Source organism: Bombina bombina, chromosome 4 (assembly GCF_027579735.1).
Source record: "Bombina bombina isolate aBomBom1 chromosome 4, aBomBom1.pri, whole genome shotgun sequence".
NCBI lineage: Eukaryota > Metazoa > Chordata > Amphibia > Anura > Bombinatoridae > Bombina > Bombina bombina.
Window position 1 is genome coordinate 748,250,377 of NC_069502.1, and position 17,080 is coordinate 748,267,456.

The 17,080-nt window shown below is 35.1% G+C and overlaps 1 protein-coding gene across 1 annotated transcript in view; it reads right to left on the minus strand.

The window, feature by feature from the left end:
- MEMO1 (mediator of cell motility 1) overlaps positions 1-17,080 on the minus strand; it is a 71,980-nt gene that overhangs the window by 16,284 nt on the left and 38,616 nt on the right. Inside the window, exons 5-7 of the mRNA XM_053711014.1 lie at positions 10,304-10,415; positions 5,083-5,225; positions 2,402-2,478 (exon numbers count right to left, since the gene is read on the minus strand). Coding sequence (XP_053566989.1) covers positions 2,402-2,478; positions 5,083-5,225; positions 10,304-10,415 — 332 coding nt within the window. The remainder of the gene's footprint in view (positions 1-2,401; positions 2,479-5,082; positions 5,226-10,303; positions 10,416-17,080) is intronic.

The window sequence follows — 17,080 nt, forward strand, 5'->3', positions numbered from 1 at the left end:
TTAAAGACAGAATATGATCTTTATTGCTTAAAGTGAAATCAGTACATTTGGTACACATTCTAAGAGGGGGTTCCACCATGGCTGTTAAACATAATGAACAAGGAGTTTCCTCTATGTCAGACATGTTTATACAGACTAGCAATGAGACTAGCAAGCTTGGAAAACACTTTAAATCAAGTTAACAAGCAAATATAAAAAACGGTACTGTGCCTTTGAGAAACAAATTTTGTCAGAATTTGAAAAACAGTGAAAAAAGGCAGTAAATCAAATGAAATTTTTACAGTGTGTATAATAAGCTAACAGAGCATTGCACCCACTTACAAATGGATGATTAACCCCTTAGTTCAAAAACCGGATCAAAAAAACGATAGACGTTTTTTAACAGTCACACCAAACTGCCACAGCCTTACTGTGTGCCTACCTTCCCCAACAAACGATTTTGGAAGCCTAAAAGCCCTTTAGAGATGTCCTGTAGCATTCAGGGAACTCCTGGATGTCTCAGTCTGTAGTAGTTAATGCACAAAAAAGCACTAAACTAGGCCCCTCCCACTCATAGTAACACAGTGGAAAGCCTCAGGGAACTGTTTCTAGGCAAATTTAAGCCAGCCATATGGAAAAAAAATAGGCCCCAATAAAGTTTTATCACCAAAGTATATATAAAAATGTTTAAACATGCCAGCAAACGTTTTATATTGTAAATATAAAAGAGTTTTACCTCAGAAAGTAAGCATGATACCAGTCGCTATTAAATCACTGTATTCAGGCTTACCTTACATAAATTTGGTATCGGCAGCATTTTCTAGCCTTCATTTTATCTTCTAGAAAAATATTAACTGCACATACCTCATAGCAGGATAACCTGTACGCCATTCCCCCGCTGAAGTTATCTCTCTCTTCAGACATGTGTGAGAACAGCAATGGATCTTAGTTACAACCTGCTAAGATCATAGAAATCCCAGGCAGATTCTTCTTTTTTCCTGCCTGGAACAAAATAGCACAACTCCGGTACTATTTAAAAATAATAAACTCTTGATTGAAGCAAAATAACAGCTACATTTCACCACTTATCTCTTACTACCTCCATGCTTGTTGAGAGTTGCAAGAGAATGACTGGATATGGTAGTGAGGGGAGGAGCTATATAGACAGCTCTGCTGTGGGTGTCCTCTTGCAACTTCCTGTTGGGAATGAGAATATCCCACAAGTAATGGATGATCCGTGGACTGGATACACCTTACAAGAGAAAGGAGAGTTTTCTAATTATTTACCAGAGTTCAGCTAGCTAGGGAACTTGTAAATTTGCCACTGTTATCACTCTAAAGACATACACGTGTAGTAAAAATGTCTTGAGAGCCACTCATCTTTAGACAATAAGAAGAAAGAAAGGGCATGAAGTCCTCCAAATTTTCTCTCATGATTCAGACGGGTTAAGGCCACTATAGTTGAATAAATATGTTGTGCAATATTGGACAGAGACCAAGCAGTTAAAGGGACACTGAACCCAATTTTTTCTTTTGGGATTCAGATAGAGCATGCAATTTTAAGCAACTTTCTAATTGACTCCTATTATCAAATTGTCTTCATTCTCTTGGTATTTATATTTGAAATGCAAGAATGTAAGTTTAGATGCCGGCCCATTTTTGGTGAACAACCTGGGTTGTTCTTGCTGATTGGTGGATAAATTCATCCACCAATAAACAAGTGCTTTCCATGGTTCTGAACCAAAAAATAGCTTAGATGCCTTCTTTTTCAAATAAAGAAAGCAAGAGAACAAAGAAAAATTGTTAATAGGAGTAAATTAGAAAGTTGCTTAAAATTCCATGCTCTATCTGAATCACGAAAGAAAAAATTTGGGTTCAGTGTCCCTTTAAGCGTGCAGCAAACAAACACTGTTCCCTTTGCGTCATCTGACGAGTTTCACTTTGCTTTGAGAAGATACCTGGGTAGGTAGTGTGCACGTCTGGAACACTACATCGCAGTAAAAAGTGCTGCCATCTAGTGCTCTAGTAAATGTAAAACCGTTACAATATAGTGCTGAAGACACATGCACACTCCTAAGCTTACCTCCCAGCTTTTCAACAAAGGATACCAAGAGAAAGAAGAAATTTTGATAATAGAAGTTGTTTAAAACTACGTGCTCTAAGATAAAAATATGTTTGGGTTTCATGTCCCTTTAAGATTATCTTTGTATTTTAAATGTCAATCGTAATGACAAAATGAGAGAGAATAGACTTAATTATATGAAGAAACTTAATAGGTAAGCCATGTGCATTCGACAGTTTTGTAAACTGCAGAATGAGGAAGGCGGCGGCTACTCTGATTTCTTCTTGTGAAAGTGGCCACTTTCTACCGCAGCCAACGAAACTGCTGAATGCACATGCCTAGTAATATGCATATACTTACCATTCTATCTAGGTATTCAATTGACCTATAGATTTCTCCTTGTGTTTCATCATAATATGTGTAACGAAACCTTTGTCCTAGTAAATTAAACACACACACATTACAAATCAACATATTTTTAAAATTACCTATTAGATTGACGTTTTGCATTACATCTTAGCAAAAAAAATAACTTCACAACAACCTAAAGTTATTAATGCCTGCATAAAAGGTAACACAGAAGAATGACCAGAAGAATGTTTCTCATATATACACACACACACACACATATATATGTGTATATATAAATAAATATTCTTCTGGTCAATGTGTTACCTTTATGTATGTAGGCTTTTGGAGGAGTCAATCTGGGCTTTAGTCCACAGACTACCTGGATAGTTAAGGTCATAAAGCTAGTATAAAATTCACCGATTTGCAGTTGTTATGTGATAAAACCCAATTACATACAGATATGTAGCAGAGGTAGCTTTGAGAAGCCTGCAGGGTGCATTTCAAATTCTGAGAATTAGAAATTGCTCATATTTCAGAGCTAAATTACATTTTCATTCTGCATAACTAAACATTTATTTAGATATCTTAAGATGTTTACTATCCTTGTTAGATAGTCAGGGGGCTGGCATTGAAGAACACATGCTAGTTTATCTGCTATATACAATTTAATAACCAATGTATCACATTTTTACACCATTTAACTTTTTCAACAAACTATAACCTTGTAGTTGCATTTTTGCCTTTGGAGTGTGTATAATATATATATGTATAATATATGGCTCTCTTGGCAAATGGTGGGTAGATTGGAAAATAACTGCAGTAAAAAGAATGTTAAGCCTTGGTTGATATGTTATTCTGTAACACCACAATAGAAAAGTCTTATAATTTACAAGGTGGTTACTGCCAATTTAAGCTTCCTGCGTTACAGGACAGGTGGTTTCATCAGCTGGGTACAGATTATTTCACTTGTGCTGTAATATAAATATCTTGGAAATTAGACTGAAGAATACTTATCTTGCATAGCAGTTTCTACCCATAGGTTCTCTTACAAATAATTAAAATAAATTGCTTGTAAACAGTCCTTTTAAAAAGGGACATGAAACCCAAAATGTTTCTTTCATGATTTTAATAGAGCATATACTTTTAAAAAAAAAAAAAAAAACCTCTCCAGTTTACTTCAATGATCAAATATGCCTCATTCTCTTGGTATCTTTTGTTGAAGGAGCAGCAAAGCACTATTGGGATCTAGCTGAACACAATGACAAGAGGTATTTATATGCAGCCACTAATTAGCAGCTAGCTCCCAGTAGTGCTTTGCTGCTTCTGCCCCTCCCTAGGTATGCAATATCAACAAAGGATACCAAAAAGAACAAAGCAAATTAGCTAATAGAAGTAAATTGGAAAGTTATTTTAAACTGCATACTCTGTCTGAATCATGAAAGTTTCATTTTGACTTTACGGTCACTTAAAACCCTGTTTGGGAGCCAGTATTACATGTATTAAATAGCCTACAAACATTACTGTAGAGAGATGCACACCTAGCTTGGAATCTAGTCCTAAAGATGAACAAAATCCCTGAAAGGGACATTACATTTTGATATTATAATATAAAAATGTTTAATTACACATATTAAAAGATATGATGCAATAAACTTTCATTAACTAGTTTGAACCATTTTCCTGGAAATTAATTCTGAACGTCTCTCCCCCCCCCCCCCCAATAAGAAATATTCCATTAACAAAACCCATACTGGACTTCTCCAAATAAGACAAGAGCTGGTAATGTTTGCCCATCGAAAAAAAAAAAAAAAAAAAAGCATATGAGAAAGACTACACAAAAGGTGATTTAAAGTATGCCCTTTAACTCTTTAAGTTCTTTTGCAATATAGAGTATATTATTAGTGGCACTAGGAGAATTCTCTATCACCTTTTTCTACAGATTTCAGGTGACAACATTCTAAATATGGTATGGTTGATGAAAATATGCCAAATAACTTAAACGGACACTGAACCCAATTTTTTTCTTTCGTGATTCAGATAGAGCATGCAATTTTAAGCAACTTTCTAATTTACCCTTATTATCAAATTTTCTTCATTCTCTTGGTATCTTTATTTGAAAAGCAAGAATGTAAGTTTAGATGCCGGCCCATTTTTGGTGAACAACCTGGGATGTTCTTGCCGATTGGTGGATAAATTCACCCACCAATAAAACAAGTGATGTCCAGGGACTGAACCAAATATTGTCTGGCTCCTTAGCTTAGATGCCTTATTTTTTAAATAAAGAGAACGAAGAAAAATGGATAATAGGAGTTAATTAGAAAGTTGCTTAAAAATGCATGCTCTATCTGAATCACGAAAGAAAACAAATTGGGTCCAGTGTCCCTTTAATCTTATTAGATATTTGCTTTAATGATAATATATTTGAAAGGTAAGCAAGCCCTGCACAAATGCTAATGTCAATCACAACCACTACATATGCTGCTTTCACTAACTACTCAATGATTTCAGTAATCAAATATCTGCATCATGCTCTTCGACTGAAGAGCATTGGTGTTTAATCCATTTTTTACATAAGTAGTTAAAAATATTTTACATTTAATTGGGTTACATACTTTATTACCATATACCTTTAATTTTGTAGCATATACTTTGACATAGAAACTAGATAAGATAAATTTGCTTTCACTTACCCCAGTGGCAGAAATCTGAGGAGATTACAAAGAGATTACTAGGATCCGCTAAGTATTTGCTAAAAAGTTTCCCAAATTCTTGTTCCTTTGATTCACTAAGAGCGCCAACCAACACAGGAACAATTGTAAACTCATCCTTATGGCTATTGAAAAAAAAAAGAACGGAAATAAAATGAGATCTTTTCTATTATTATAAATAACATATTATAAACATCAAAATAGCAGGTTTACAAAATTTGCCACAAAGACTTATTATTCAAATTTGAAACTAGGATAACAAATATTTCCAGAGATTGATAAAAGGTCTAAACTTATTTTTACCACTAAAAAGGCATGGTACCATTAGAATGTTTATATATTCCATTAAAATATGTAGATTGTATTATTATAAGTAAAAAGAAATACATTTGCATTTTCTTTTGTTTTAAATTTGCAGGCAAAGCAGTTATATACAAATAAGAAATAGTATTAGGATACGATTCCATCCTTTTTTGTTCTAGAACAGGTGTAGGTAAACTATGACCCAGAGCCAAACTCTTGGAGAGGAAACCCCCCCCAAAAAAAAACAAAAAAAAACGAATAGACAATTAGTAATTACACACACAACATATACAGTATGCAAACATATATAGTATAAGTATATATATATATATATATATATATATATATATATATATATATATATATATATATATATATATATATAATTAAGCACTCTCTGGACTTCGGACATCAGATATTTATTGTGACATTTCGGGACAAACAGCGTCCCTTCCTCTAACAAACATCAAGTGTAAAAGTAAAACATTTATAGGCCTGTAGGACCCTCCCAATCAGGGCTACCAATCAAGGAAAGCCGTGTGCAAAATGTAGTGTGCTGCTTCACATGTATTAATATGTGATCTATCAAAAAGTAATAAGTGAATATATAATAACTATAATAGAGATAAATGTATACAGGTAGCCCCTCAGTTTACGCCGGGGTTAGGTTCCAGAAGGAATGGTTGTAAATCGAAACCCAGTTTTTAATGTAAGTCAATGGGAAGTGAGGGAGATAGGTTCCAGGCCCCTCTCAAAATTGTCATAAGTAACACCTAATACATTATTTTTAAAGCTTTGAAATGAAGACTTTAAATGCTAAACAGCAATATAAACCTAATAAAATAATCACACAACACAGAATATATAATTAATCTAAGTTAAATGAACAAAAACATTTGCTAAACAGCATTATAAACCTAATAAAATAACCACACAACACAGGGTTTACTTGCATTTTTCTGCAAACAGTTCTTTCTAGGCATTCCAATCTGGACTGATTTATAGACAGGAAGATCTTGTTCCTTTGCAAGCTGCTCGATAGCTCAGGTCTGGTTAAACTGATTAATTTCAGCTTGCTTGGCTTGCATCTCTTTGCTGCAACACAAGCAGACAGCTCCACCTACTGGCTATTTTAATCAATGCACTGCTTCTCAATAGCAGTCACATGACTGAAGAAAAAAAAGGTTGTTATTCTGAAACGGTGCAAATTGAACCATTGTAAACCGAGGGCCACCTGTATTTCCCTGAGTTGATGTACTGACTCAACAATTATACAGAAAACACAGATCGTCATAATAGTTTAACAGCTCATGCTGCATTCTACTCGCATGGTAGTCATAACAAACTCTCTCATAGGTTCAGACTTATTCCTCCCATTATCAGGATTGGCCAGGCGGAGTAACTTAGTCACGCCCTCATTCAATAGCTCACAGTGGAGATATCTATTGCCTATAGATCAGCCATAGCCAATAGTTATTCTAACTATCCTTTGAGATGTACATGATCTCTACAGTAGTTCTGCTCCTCATACCTTTACATTTATTCTGTCTAGCTGTACACAGGATTTATGCAAACCATTTATGTAAGAATTCTGTATATTAATGGTTGTACTTTTATATTTTATATTGGATGTTGTATGTGATATGAGGTTTTTATCCATGTTTTGTCTACATGCGTTTTCACTTATCTGATTACACCTACACGACACCGATATGATGATATTCCCCTCTGTTGAATAATCTGTCTCCTTTAGGATGCTTTATGCTCACATGGACATGTATACCCTGTGGTCGGCTCACGATATCTGATGATAGCTTTAGTGTGTTCTGAGCTATGGGTGTGATAAGGTTAGATAGACGTATGTATTCACTCTCTACCCATCTGTGGTGGACGGTAGTGGTACACTTTGTTATGATTGGCGGGATAGGTATATAGAAGACACTTGGTCAATGACAGATAGCATGTAGGATATATGACCAATAGGAAATATCTGTTCTAGTTTGTATATTCACATGACATATAAGCTTAATTTTTAGTTTTTTGTTCTGATCCCACATTGACGATACATGGAAAACGCTTTTGGTATCACGATTTAAGCCAAATTTATTTCAGCGTAGTGGTGGTTTTGTTATAACACTGCTACATGTGGATAATTGATATTTATGTCATTTTTTTATTGTAAACGGAGAGCTATACTGATTCGGTTGGCACATATCGGTTTGTTTGTGATGGTTACTATGGTTGCGTATCTTGAGATTCTCTGCCCCATTGGCTGTTGTCCTTGTGAGAGGGCGTGATTGACACACAATACTCTGGGATTGTATGTGCACTGTACTGTGGTGGATGGTTGAAATAATGCTTTACAGTTAGAGACTGTGGGGGTCCGGTTTGCGGCTAGTTTGCACGGATCTGGACGCATGTATAGTGGCGGAGTACTACGGCTACAGTGTAGACATGTAGGTATGTTTGCAGTGGTTGCCATGGTTGCACGCCTTGCGATCCCTTGTCCCATCAGTTTCGGGCTTTGAGAGAGAGCGTGATCGCCACATGTTGGTCATATAGCGACAAGTTGCCGAGGTAATGTTTTATGCTACTTTATATATATTTGATAGTAGTGAGGGCGTGGGGGTCTTACTTGTGGCTAGTGCACACGGTTTTTTGATGTATTCATAAACTCGAAGGCTATGGCTGATCTATAGGCAATAGATATCTCCGCTGTGAGCTATTGAATGAGGGTGTGACTAAGTTACGCCGCCTGGCCAATCCTGATAATGGGAGGAATAAGTCTGAACCTATGAGAAAGTTTGTTATGACTACCATGCAAGTAGAATGCAGCATGAGCTGTTAAACTATTATTATGACGATCAGTCATGTTTTCTGTATAATTGTTGAGTCAGTACATCAACTCAGAGGAATAAACATTTATCTCTATTATAGTTATTATATATTTCAGATGTATATATTCACTTATTACTTTTTGATATATCACATATTAATAAAAGTGAAGCAGCACACTACATTTTGCACATGGCTGATGATTCTTTTGCACACGGCTTTCCTTGATTGGGAGGGTCCTACAGGCCTATAAATGTTTTACTTTTACACTTGATGTTTGTCAGAGGAAGGGACGCTGTTTGTCCCGAAACGTCACAATAAATATTTGGTTTGTCGCTGATGCCCGAAGTCCAGAGAGTGCTTAATTTTTTCCATATTCTATATATCTGATCAAAGCACCCTGGCAAGTTGATGTTGGCTGGTGAGAGTGCATATACTATACATCTTGGAGAATATAAATATATAAAAATATATATATATATATTGTTCTTATCTAGAAAAAGGGTGATGTTAAATTCCATTGAATGACAGTGCAAAGCACTAACCTAAAGCTAGTTATAAGAATATTTGCTTGTTATAAGAAAAACTAATTTTGCTAAAACGCTTGATAAAATTCAATGATATGATTGACATAATGTTAGACACACCTTGTAAAATGAAGGTTTAATTATTAGAATTGCATAGAGGGGGGCAGGTGAGTTTGTGGGTAACATCTCGGAGAGAAGTTTTATACAGCATCTGTGGAATGCTGCTGCCCGTTTTATACTGAATAGATATTGGATTCTCCATGTTGTTGTGGTCACATGCCTGCCGTTTGCGATTGTACACTATAAATGCAATATCCAAAACCCTGAGCTAAGTAATGGATTTATAGTTTAATCACTGCTTAGTGTAACCATTGTGTTTTAATACATTTATAAGCTGATTACTGTTATTGCAATAAGTTCATAATAAACACTGTTATTATTACCCTGCATTCTTGTGTTGATTTTCCCTTTTCCAGTATTATAGTGAGTTTACTATAACAGTATACAATAATAGTTTGCATCCCCACCCCAGCACATAACACACACACACCAAAAGAAAAAATTAAGTCCATAAATAAAGTTTTATTGGATAACTGCTCTCATTTGTGTATTAGTCACTTTATACTGCTGCTCACACACTACAACATACGTCAACACAATATTACCAACTCAAAGGAAAGCAACAATCAAAAAAATTAGAAACATTTAAAATGGAAATTCATTAAAGCAAATAAAAAAAAAACACCAAAAAAAAAACACAGCAACAAGTAGGTTACAACCAAAGTAGTGTTTTTTTTAAACAACTTTCTAATTTATTCCTATTATCAAGTTTTATTCATTCTCTAGGTATTTTTATTTGAAAAAAGCAGGAATGTATATGTATATATATATATATATATATATATATATATATATATATATATTTTTTTTTTTTTTTTTATAGCCAAGGTGAGGTAGAGGTAAATCATTGGAAGGCACATAAAGCATTGTTACAGAGTAAAATTAGAAAACTCATTCCTTTATTAGAGTCGGTTTAAAACACACAGCAGTTGAGAACATGGCAGTGACCAGGGAGCATAGGTGCTAACGGAGGGCGACGTCATCTGACACACACACGCACACATATTTAGACATGTATAGGTATGCATCTCTAAGTTAAAGTCCTTTTTGTTTTTCTAACACCTAGACATATCTTTGAACCATTTTTTTGCAATATTTTTTAAAATAATTTTTATTAGATAGTGTTATGAGTGTAACCGACGTGGTAATCATTCTAGCGTAAATCTCTATTGCACTAATGCAATCGTGTTTACATTCCCCTCGTAATACTAGAGGTAAACCCGACGAGTGCAAACACCCATGATAAACCCTTTATCACTCACGTAAAAAACCATTAGCGCTATACTCTTAATCTGGCCGTAAGGTTGGTAAAAATGGTTTGTATTTTTATTTTGCTTTCTACAGATGAGAAAGTGTTAATTTAAAAACTGTCACTACTATAAAGATAAACAATTCCAAGAAATTTAATTTAACCATACCTTTCCATTGCTTTAGCAGTATAAGGTAGATGCATTTCAATGCTGTGTTCATCTTCATCTGTCTGCAGAGACATTTTCTCAAACATCCCTGTCTTCCACAAGTCTCCATATACTGGAAAGATACAAACACAGCTTATCCAATGTGGAGAAATCCTAAAATCTACTTGCACAGATATTGGAACCTGTAATAAAAGTATAGCCAAAATAATCTACAATGTAACAGAAACCTACCAGTGTAAACCCTAAAACAGGTTTAAAAACATTAATTATACAGGTGTCAACATTAGACTTGCCCTTCCCAATCAAAATGTGTAATTGAAAGTTTGGTGAGATATTTTTAGCATTCACAGACCACAGATCAATTTCCTTTATTAAAGGGACAGTCAAGTCCAAAAAAAACAAAAAAAAACAAAACACTTTCATGATTTAAATATGGAATGTAATTTTAAACAACTTTCCAATTTACTTTTATCACAAATTTTGCTTTGTTCTCTTGGTATTCTTAGTTGAAAGCTAGAGGTTCATATGCTATTTTTTTAGACCTTAAAAGTCCATTAAACCCAAAGATTTTCTTTCACGATTCAGATAGAGAATACAATTTTAAACATTCCAATTTACTTCTATTATCTAATTTGCTGCTGCAATCTTTAGATATCCTTTGTTAAAGAAATAGCAATGCACATTGGTGAGCCAATCACATGAGGCATCTATGTGCAGCTACCAATCAGAAGCTACTGAGCCTATCTAGATATGCTTTTCAGGAAACAATATCAAGAGAATGAAGCAAATTAGATAATAGAAGTAAATTAGAAAGTTGTTTAAAATGGTATTCTCTATCTAAATCATGAAAGAAAATATTTGGGTTTAATGTCCCTTTAAAGACTGCCTCTAATCTGAATGCATTTTGACCACTAGAGTTCATGTGTTTCATATAGATAACATTGAGCTCATGCACGTGAAGTTACCCTGGAGATAGCACTGATTGGCTAAAATGCAAAGTCTGTCAAAAGTACTGAAATAAGGGGGCAGTTTGCAGAGGCATAGATACAAGGTAATCACAGAGGTAAAAAGTGTATTTCTATAACATTATTAGTTATGCAAAACTGGGGAATGGGTAATAAACAACAAAAATCCTGGTGTTGACTGTCCCTTTAAGGCAAATTGCCTAAAACAAGATATTTACTTACCAATTAATTTCTTTACATTATAAGTGCTGGTGGATATTTAGCTCATGGCACAGGTAGAAATACTTCCCAGAAGTCTAAGTGTACAAATAGGTTATGCCTTTAAGTGCTTCTACACAGCATTTAAAAACCGATTAAATGATTGAGTTTTTTTCTAAGACAAAAATAGCAGTACTGGTGGGTCAAACCAAAGCTGCACAATATGAAGGCAAGAAGAGAAAAACCAACTACAGCCCAGGCCCTAATGAAGTAAAGTCTACGGAACCTGACAACCAAATGTGTTGCCAAAACATTGAACTGGTAAAATTTAGTATGCAAGGGAGACCAAAGGATTACATTGCATAACTCTTCAGCAGAAGCTTCATGGTGATAAGTCCAACAAGCATCAAGAGTTTTACTGGAATGTACCCAAACACTAATAAGTGCATTTTTCCCGGGTTCACAGAGAGAATACCATTTACTAAGGTACTTTGTAATATGTTTGGCCACAAAAAAGAAAAAAAAAACACACACACACACAACAAAAATAGGCTTCTTTATTTCCACAGTAGCTTCCAAATAACATTTAAAGGGACATAATACTCATATGCTAAATCACTTGAAACTGATGCAGTATAACTGTAAAAAGCTGACAGGACAATATCACCTGAGCATCTCTATGTAAAAAAGGAAGAGATTTTACCTCACAATCTCCTCAGCTCAGCAGAGTAAGTTCTGTGTAAAAAGTTATACTCAGCTGCTCCCAGCTGCAGGTAAAAAAATTAAAAAAATGAAGAAATGAACAGCAGCTAATCAGCATCAGCAGTGCTGAGGTCATGAACTCTTTTACTGTGATCTCATGAGATTTGACTTAACTCTCATGAGATTTCATAGTAAGCTTCCTTTACCTGATTGGTGAAATAATATGAGAGTGCACGATGCTAGTCCCTTCAGATGTCCCAGGACAAACACACTAAAATGCTGCTTAGAAATCCTTTACAATGGGAGGTGGCTACTGAGGAACTTTTGAGGTAAAATATCTTTCTTTTTTACATAGAGATGTTCAGGTGATATTTTCTAGTCAGCTTTTTACAGCTATGCTGCATCACTTTCAAGTGTTTAAACATTTGGGTATTATGGCCCTTTAAGACAATATCAAGTACATATCAAGAGTCACTTGTTCATTCCCAGGATATTTTGGACAGTATGAAGAAACCACAAACTAGCAAAATTGTGAGAGAAAAAAAAATTCACTACTGTTATATTCTGAAACAATATTGATCCTGATTAAAAATCATAGAAGGAAGGAGCAATACAAACAAGAGTGTCAAGCTGAGAAACATTTCTAGCCGTGGGCAAAGCCACCAGAAGAATAGTCTTAAAAGCTATTTAACAACAAATGTTCAAAAAGAATGATACTGAATAACCTGCAGAGAATCAGATTTATAACCTATTGAGAGGACAAATAATGTCTTCTAGTTCTTGAATCTTTCATTAAAAAATGCAAAAGCTCCAAAAACATTTGTATCACTATAGAGAAAATCCAAAATCGGTAGAACAGATGCAAAAATCGAAAGGATATCCCTGCAGTCTTCTCCCCACGGTCAAATCCCTGGGCACACTGCCCAGGATTTTACAGACTGTCCAGCTAGTGGTTGCCACATGCTTAACTCTACCTGTTTAATTTGATCCATGGAGTAGTGTAGGCATCTCACATACCTTTTTAAGCCTCCTCACCAGCAGTAGTGAAAAGCAAAATACTGCAGCCCTGCAAAGTATTAGAAAGGGGCCTGGAGGAGGTCATCTGAGGAGATATCACCTTTGTAACAACATGCCCTAGGAGAGAAAAGGGGAGGGTGCATCACTTATACAACCTCCAAGTGTAGCAGCACAGCAAGTCACAGCAGGGAGAAAAGTTCACTTCTCCCAAGTCATCGAGTTAAAAATGGCCAATTGTCATGTTTAGACTGTATTTATTCATAAAAGATACTGCTATGTGCACACAAAGTCCTGACCCTCATTCTGACCCCCTTTTATAAAATAAAAAAAATAATAATTAATGAGGCTTGCATGGGTGTGAACTGTGCTAATGAACTATCACAGCCATTTTTATTTTTTACATTCTTTAAAGAAAAGGCCAGGGAGAAGTTCTGGTTCTGGGTTTCTGTCTGTGATGCTGTGTCTTTGTTAGTGGACTTTATATTAAGCAGAGAACGACTTTTGAAGAATATTGCTCCATTAGGTGAGGCATCCACATGATGGTTTAATAAAGTACTTCATGGATATTACTGGGTGTGCATTGCTGCCGTATAATGAAGACTTTCACTTAATAGGTCTTATTAAATCTAATGGAAAGAGATACTTTATTGATCATGAATTATAGGAACATTAAAGATAATGTTTATTTATGAATCAAAAATTATTTTGAAGGGGTAATCATTAAGGCTTAAAACATGGCTGCTACATGTGATTTAAGGGAAATAAAGGAATTAAATCACTGGTGTCTGTAATGCAACAATGGTGCACTCAATATATACATTATACATGATATGTCCTCACCTTGTTACTTCATAATGCCACCAAGCGTGCAACATTTTCTGAGGAAGAACACTGTCAGGCCTTAACGTCATTTGCCAAAGGTGGTTTAAACTTTGTAATATTCATTAGCTGTCCCACGCTTACAGAGATTTAGAAAAGAAGAAAGCATTTATCTGAGAAACTTTTATGCTTGAGGATCACAATCTAGTGACCAAGCCTTCTGTTATGTCAGACTAAAAATAAATATGAAGTTGGTAAAAAAAAAAAAAAAAAAAAAAAAAAAAAGGATCCTCAGGTCTTTAGCCAGAAACTCCACTCTACCCATAAAAATGTATTGAAGGAGAAGATGCCTCAATAAACCACATCCTAAAGCAGATTACAAACCATATCCCTTCCATAAAGACTGGAACAGTGTACTCAGTTGCAACTAGCAAGATGGAACTACAACCAAAGTGCACCATTATACCAAGTACCCCCATGCAGTCACTTGCCCATGGAATTTACACGTGCAAAAGATACCTGGCTGCTTGCATGAGGAAATCTAAGATTTGTCCAGTGAAATTCTTTAGAAACAAACAGTGTAAAGAAAAATTCTCAGTAAACTGAACGAAACAGAAACAAAAACACATGTGGAATGATTATCTGAATGGTCTTAAGTTCTGCAATTAAAATTTGACAAAAATGCCATTATGATAAGGATCAGGACACAAGTAATATATTTGACTCCTTGCTGTAGGACATGCAAGGAGTCAAATATAAAGATCCTTGGAACAGTAGCTACCAGGAAGGGAAGAGCAACAAACTGGAAGTTACACCACAAAGAGAAATCTGATCTGGATTCTTCAGATCTAGTGTGGCCATAAACTGATGACAGATTGAAACGACGCTTTCTTGAAATAAGGAAGCTTCACAATTCCATTTAGATTTTTATGTCGGACACTTGCGAAAATGTGCATTTTCACTAAAAACAAAGAAAAGTTTGGAGTAAATAATTGCACATGATTTTGAGTGTGAACAGTAAACAATACTCCCAGAACTTCACAATCATAAAGCACATCCAAAAAGGCCCTCTCACCATATCTAAAATCTATTATATGTGCTTGGGAAACACATCTGAAATATTGGATTACAGAGTTTTCACCTATGAGTCTGAAGATGAGCTTTCATCACTTCTACCTAGTTCTTCACACTTGACTCTGCAGTCTCCTTTTATCCAATTACTCACAAAATCCTGCCCTTTTATGCAACATCACTAGAATATCTCCTTTCCTTACCCAAGATACCACCAGTTTATTAATTCACTCACTTATGCCTTCTTGCAAGTATTAAGAAGAATGTTGCAGTAAACAGCCTTCCTGACTCTTTAGTCCCTCTTAAATCCATCATGAATGCCACTGCCAGAATAATTCACTTTACCTATAAATCATCAGCAGCCATTCCGCTTTGTTGGCCCCCACCGTTGATCCCTATACTTAACGGAATTAAATAAAAAATACACCAACTTACAAAGCTCTAAATAATGTTGCACCCAATTATATTTCCAAACCCACCTCCAGAAATTCCCCCCCATTTATGATTGCACCAGCAATTCTTATGAACTGTTGGTGCAACGCTGCTTCCTGCAGATTCGCGGCCAATCGGCCGCCAGCATAGGGTGTCAATCAACCCGATCGGGTTGATTTTCGGTGATATCTGTCCGCCGCCTCAGAGCAGGCAGACAGGTTATGGAGCAGCGGTCTTTAGACCGCAGCTTCATAACTTGTTTTTCTGGCGAAACACGGGGCTTCAAGCTCCATACGGAGCTTGATAAATATGCCCCTTAGTGTTCTTTGAAAACCATTATGTTTAGAAATGTCTACCAATATCCCTCCGATTTGTTCATCACCATACTCCTAAAAAAAATTCTAGAAGTTAAAGGGACATGAAACCCACATTTTTTCTTTCATGATTTAGAAATAACATGCAATTTTAAACAACTTTCTAATTTACTTCATTCTCTTCATATACTTTGCTGAAAATCATATCTAGATAGGCTAAGTAGCTGCTGATTGGTGGCTGCACCTTAGATTCCTTGTGTGATTGGCTCACCCATGTGCATCACTATTTCTTCAATAAAGGATATCTAAAGAATTAAGCAAATTAGATAATAGAAGTAAATTGGAATGTTGTTTAAAATTGTATTCTCTACCTGATTCATGAAAGAAAAAATTTGCGTTTAGTGTCCCTTTAAGCAACAGTCAAACCAACCCAACATTTATCTCACTCACTCCTAATCTTTAGATTGTAAGTTTAATAGAACACAGCCTTTGTCATCTTGTATCAATTCCACTGAAAACGTTGGTTGTATTGTACTGTATACCCCAAAGATCATGTATCCAGAGCTGCTGAATATTAGAGCCCTGTACAAATTATTATTTAAAAAAAAAGGAAGGCTCATGCATTTTTTTCTATACCTGTGCAAAATAAACTGCACAATAACTAGCACAGTGTTCTTGAATACAAATAAGTAGAAACTGGACTTACTTAAAGGGAGAAGCATATGTAGGAGGTACCAACATAGGAGGAAATGTACCTGTAATAGCTAGAAATGAAGGACTATCATACCTCCAGAATATAACTGCTCTACACCGGAACACATACCAGAAATATGAGCTGGCAACAATTGCTAAGGGCTGACCCCCACGGGAATGCATATACATAAAAAAATATTATATATATATATATATATATATATATATATATATATATATATATATATATATATATATATATATATATATATATATATATATATATATATATATATATATATATATATCATACATATACAATACAATACACACACATACAAAAATACTGAAGAAGAAAAAAACTACTTGCTTTAAAGGGACACTAAACCCAATTTTTTTTCTTTCATGATTCAGATAGAACATACAATTTTAACAACATTCCAATTTACTTCTTTTATCTAATTTGCTTCATTCTTTAGATATCCTTTACTGAAGAAACAGCAATGCACATGGGTGAGCCAATCACACGAGGCATCTATGTGCATCCACCAATCAGCAGCTACTAA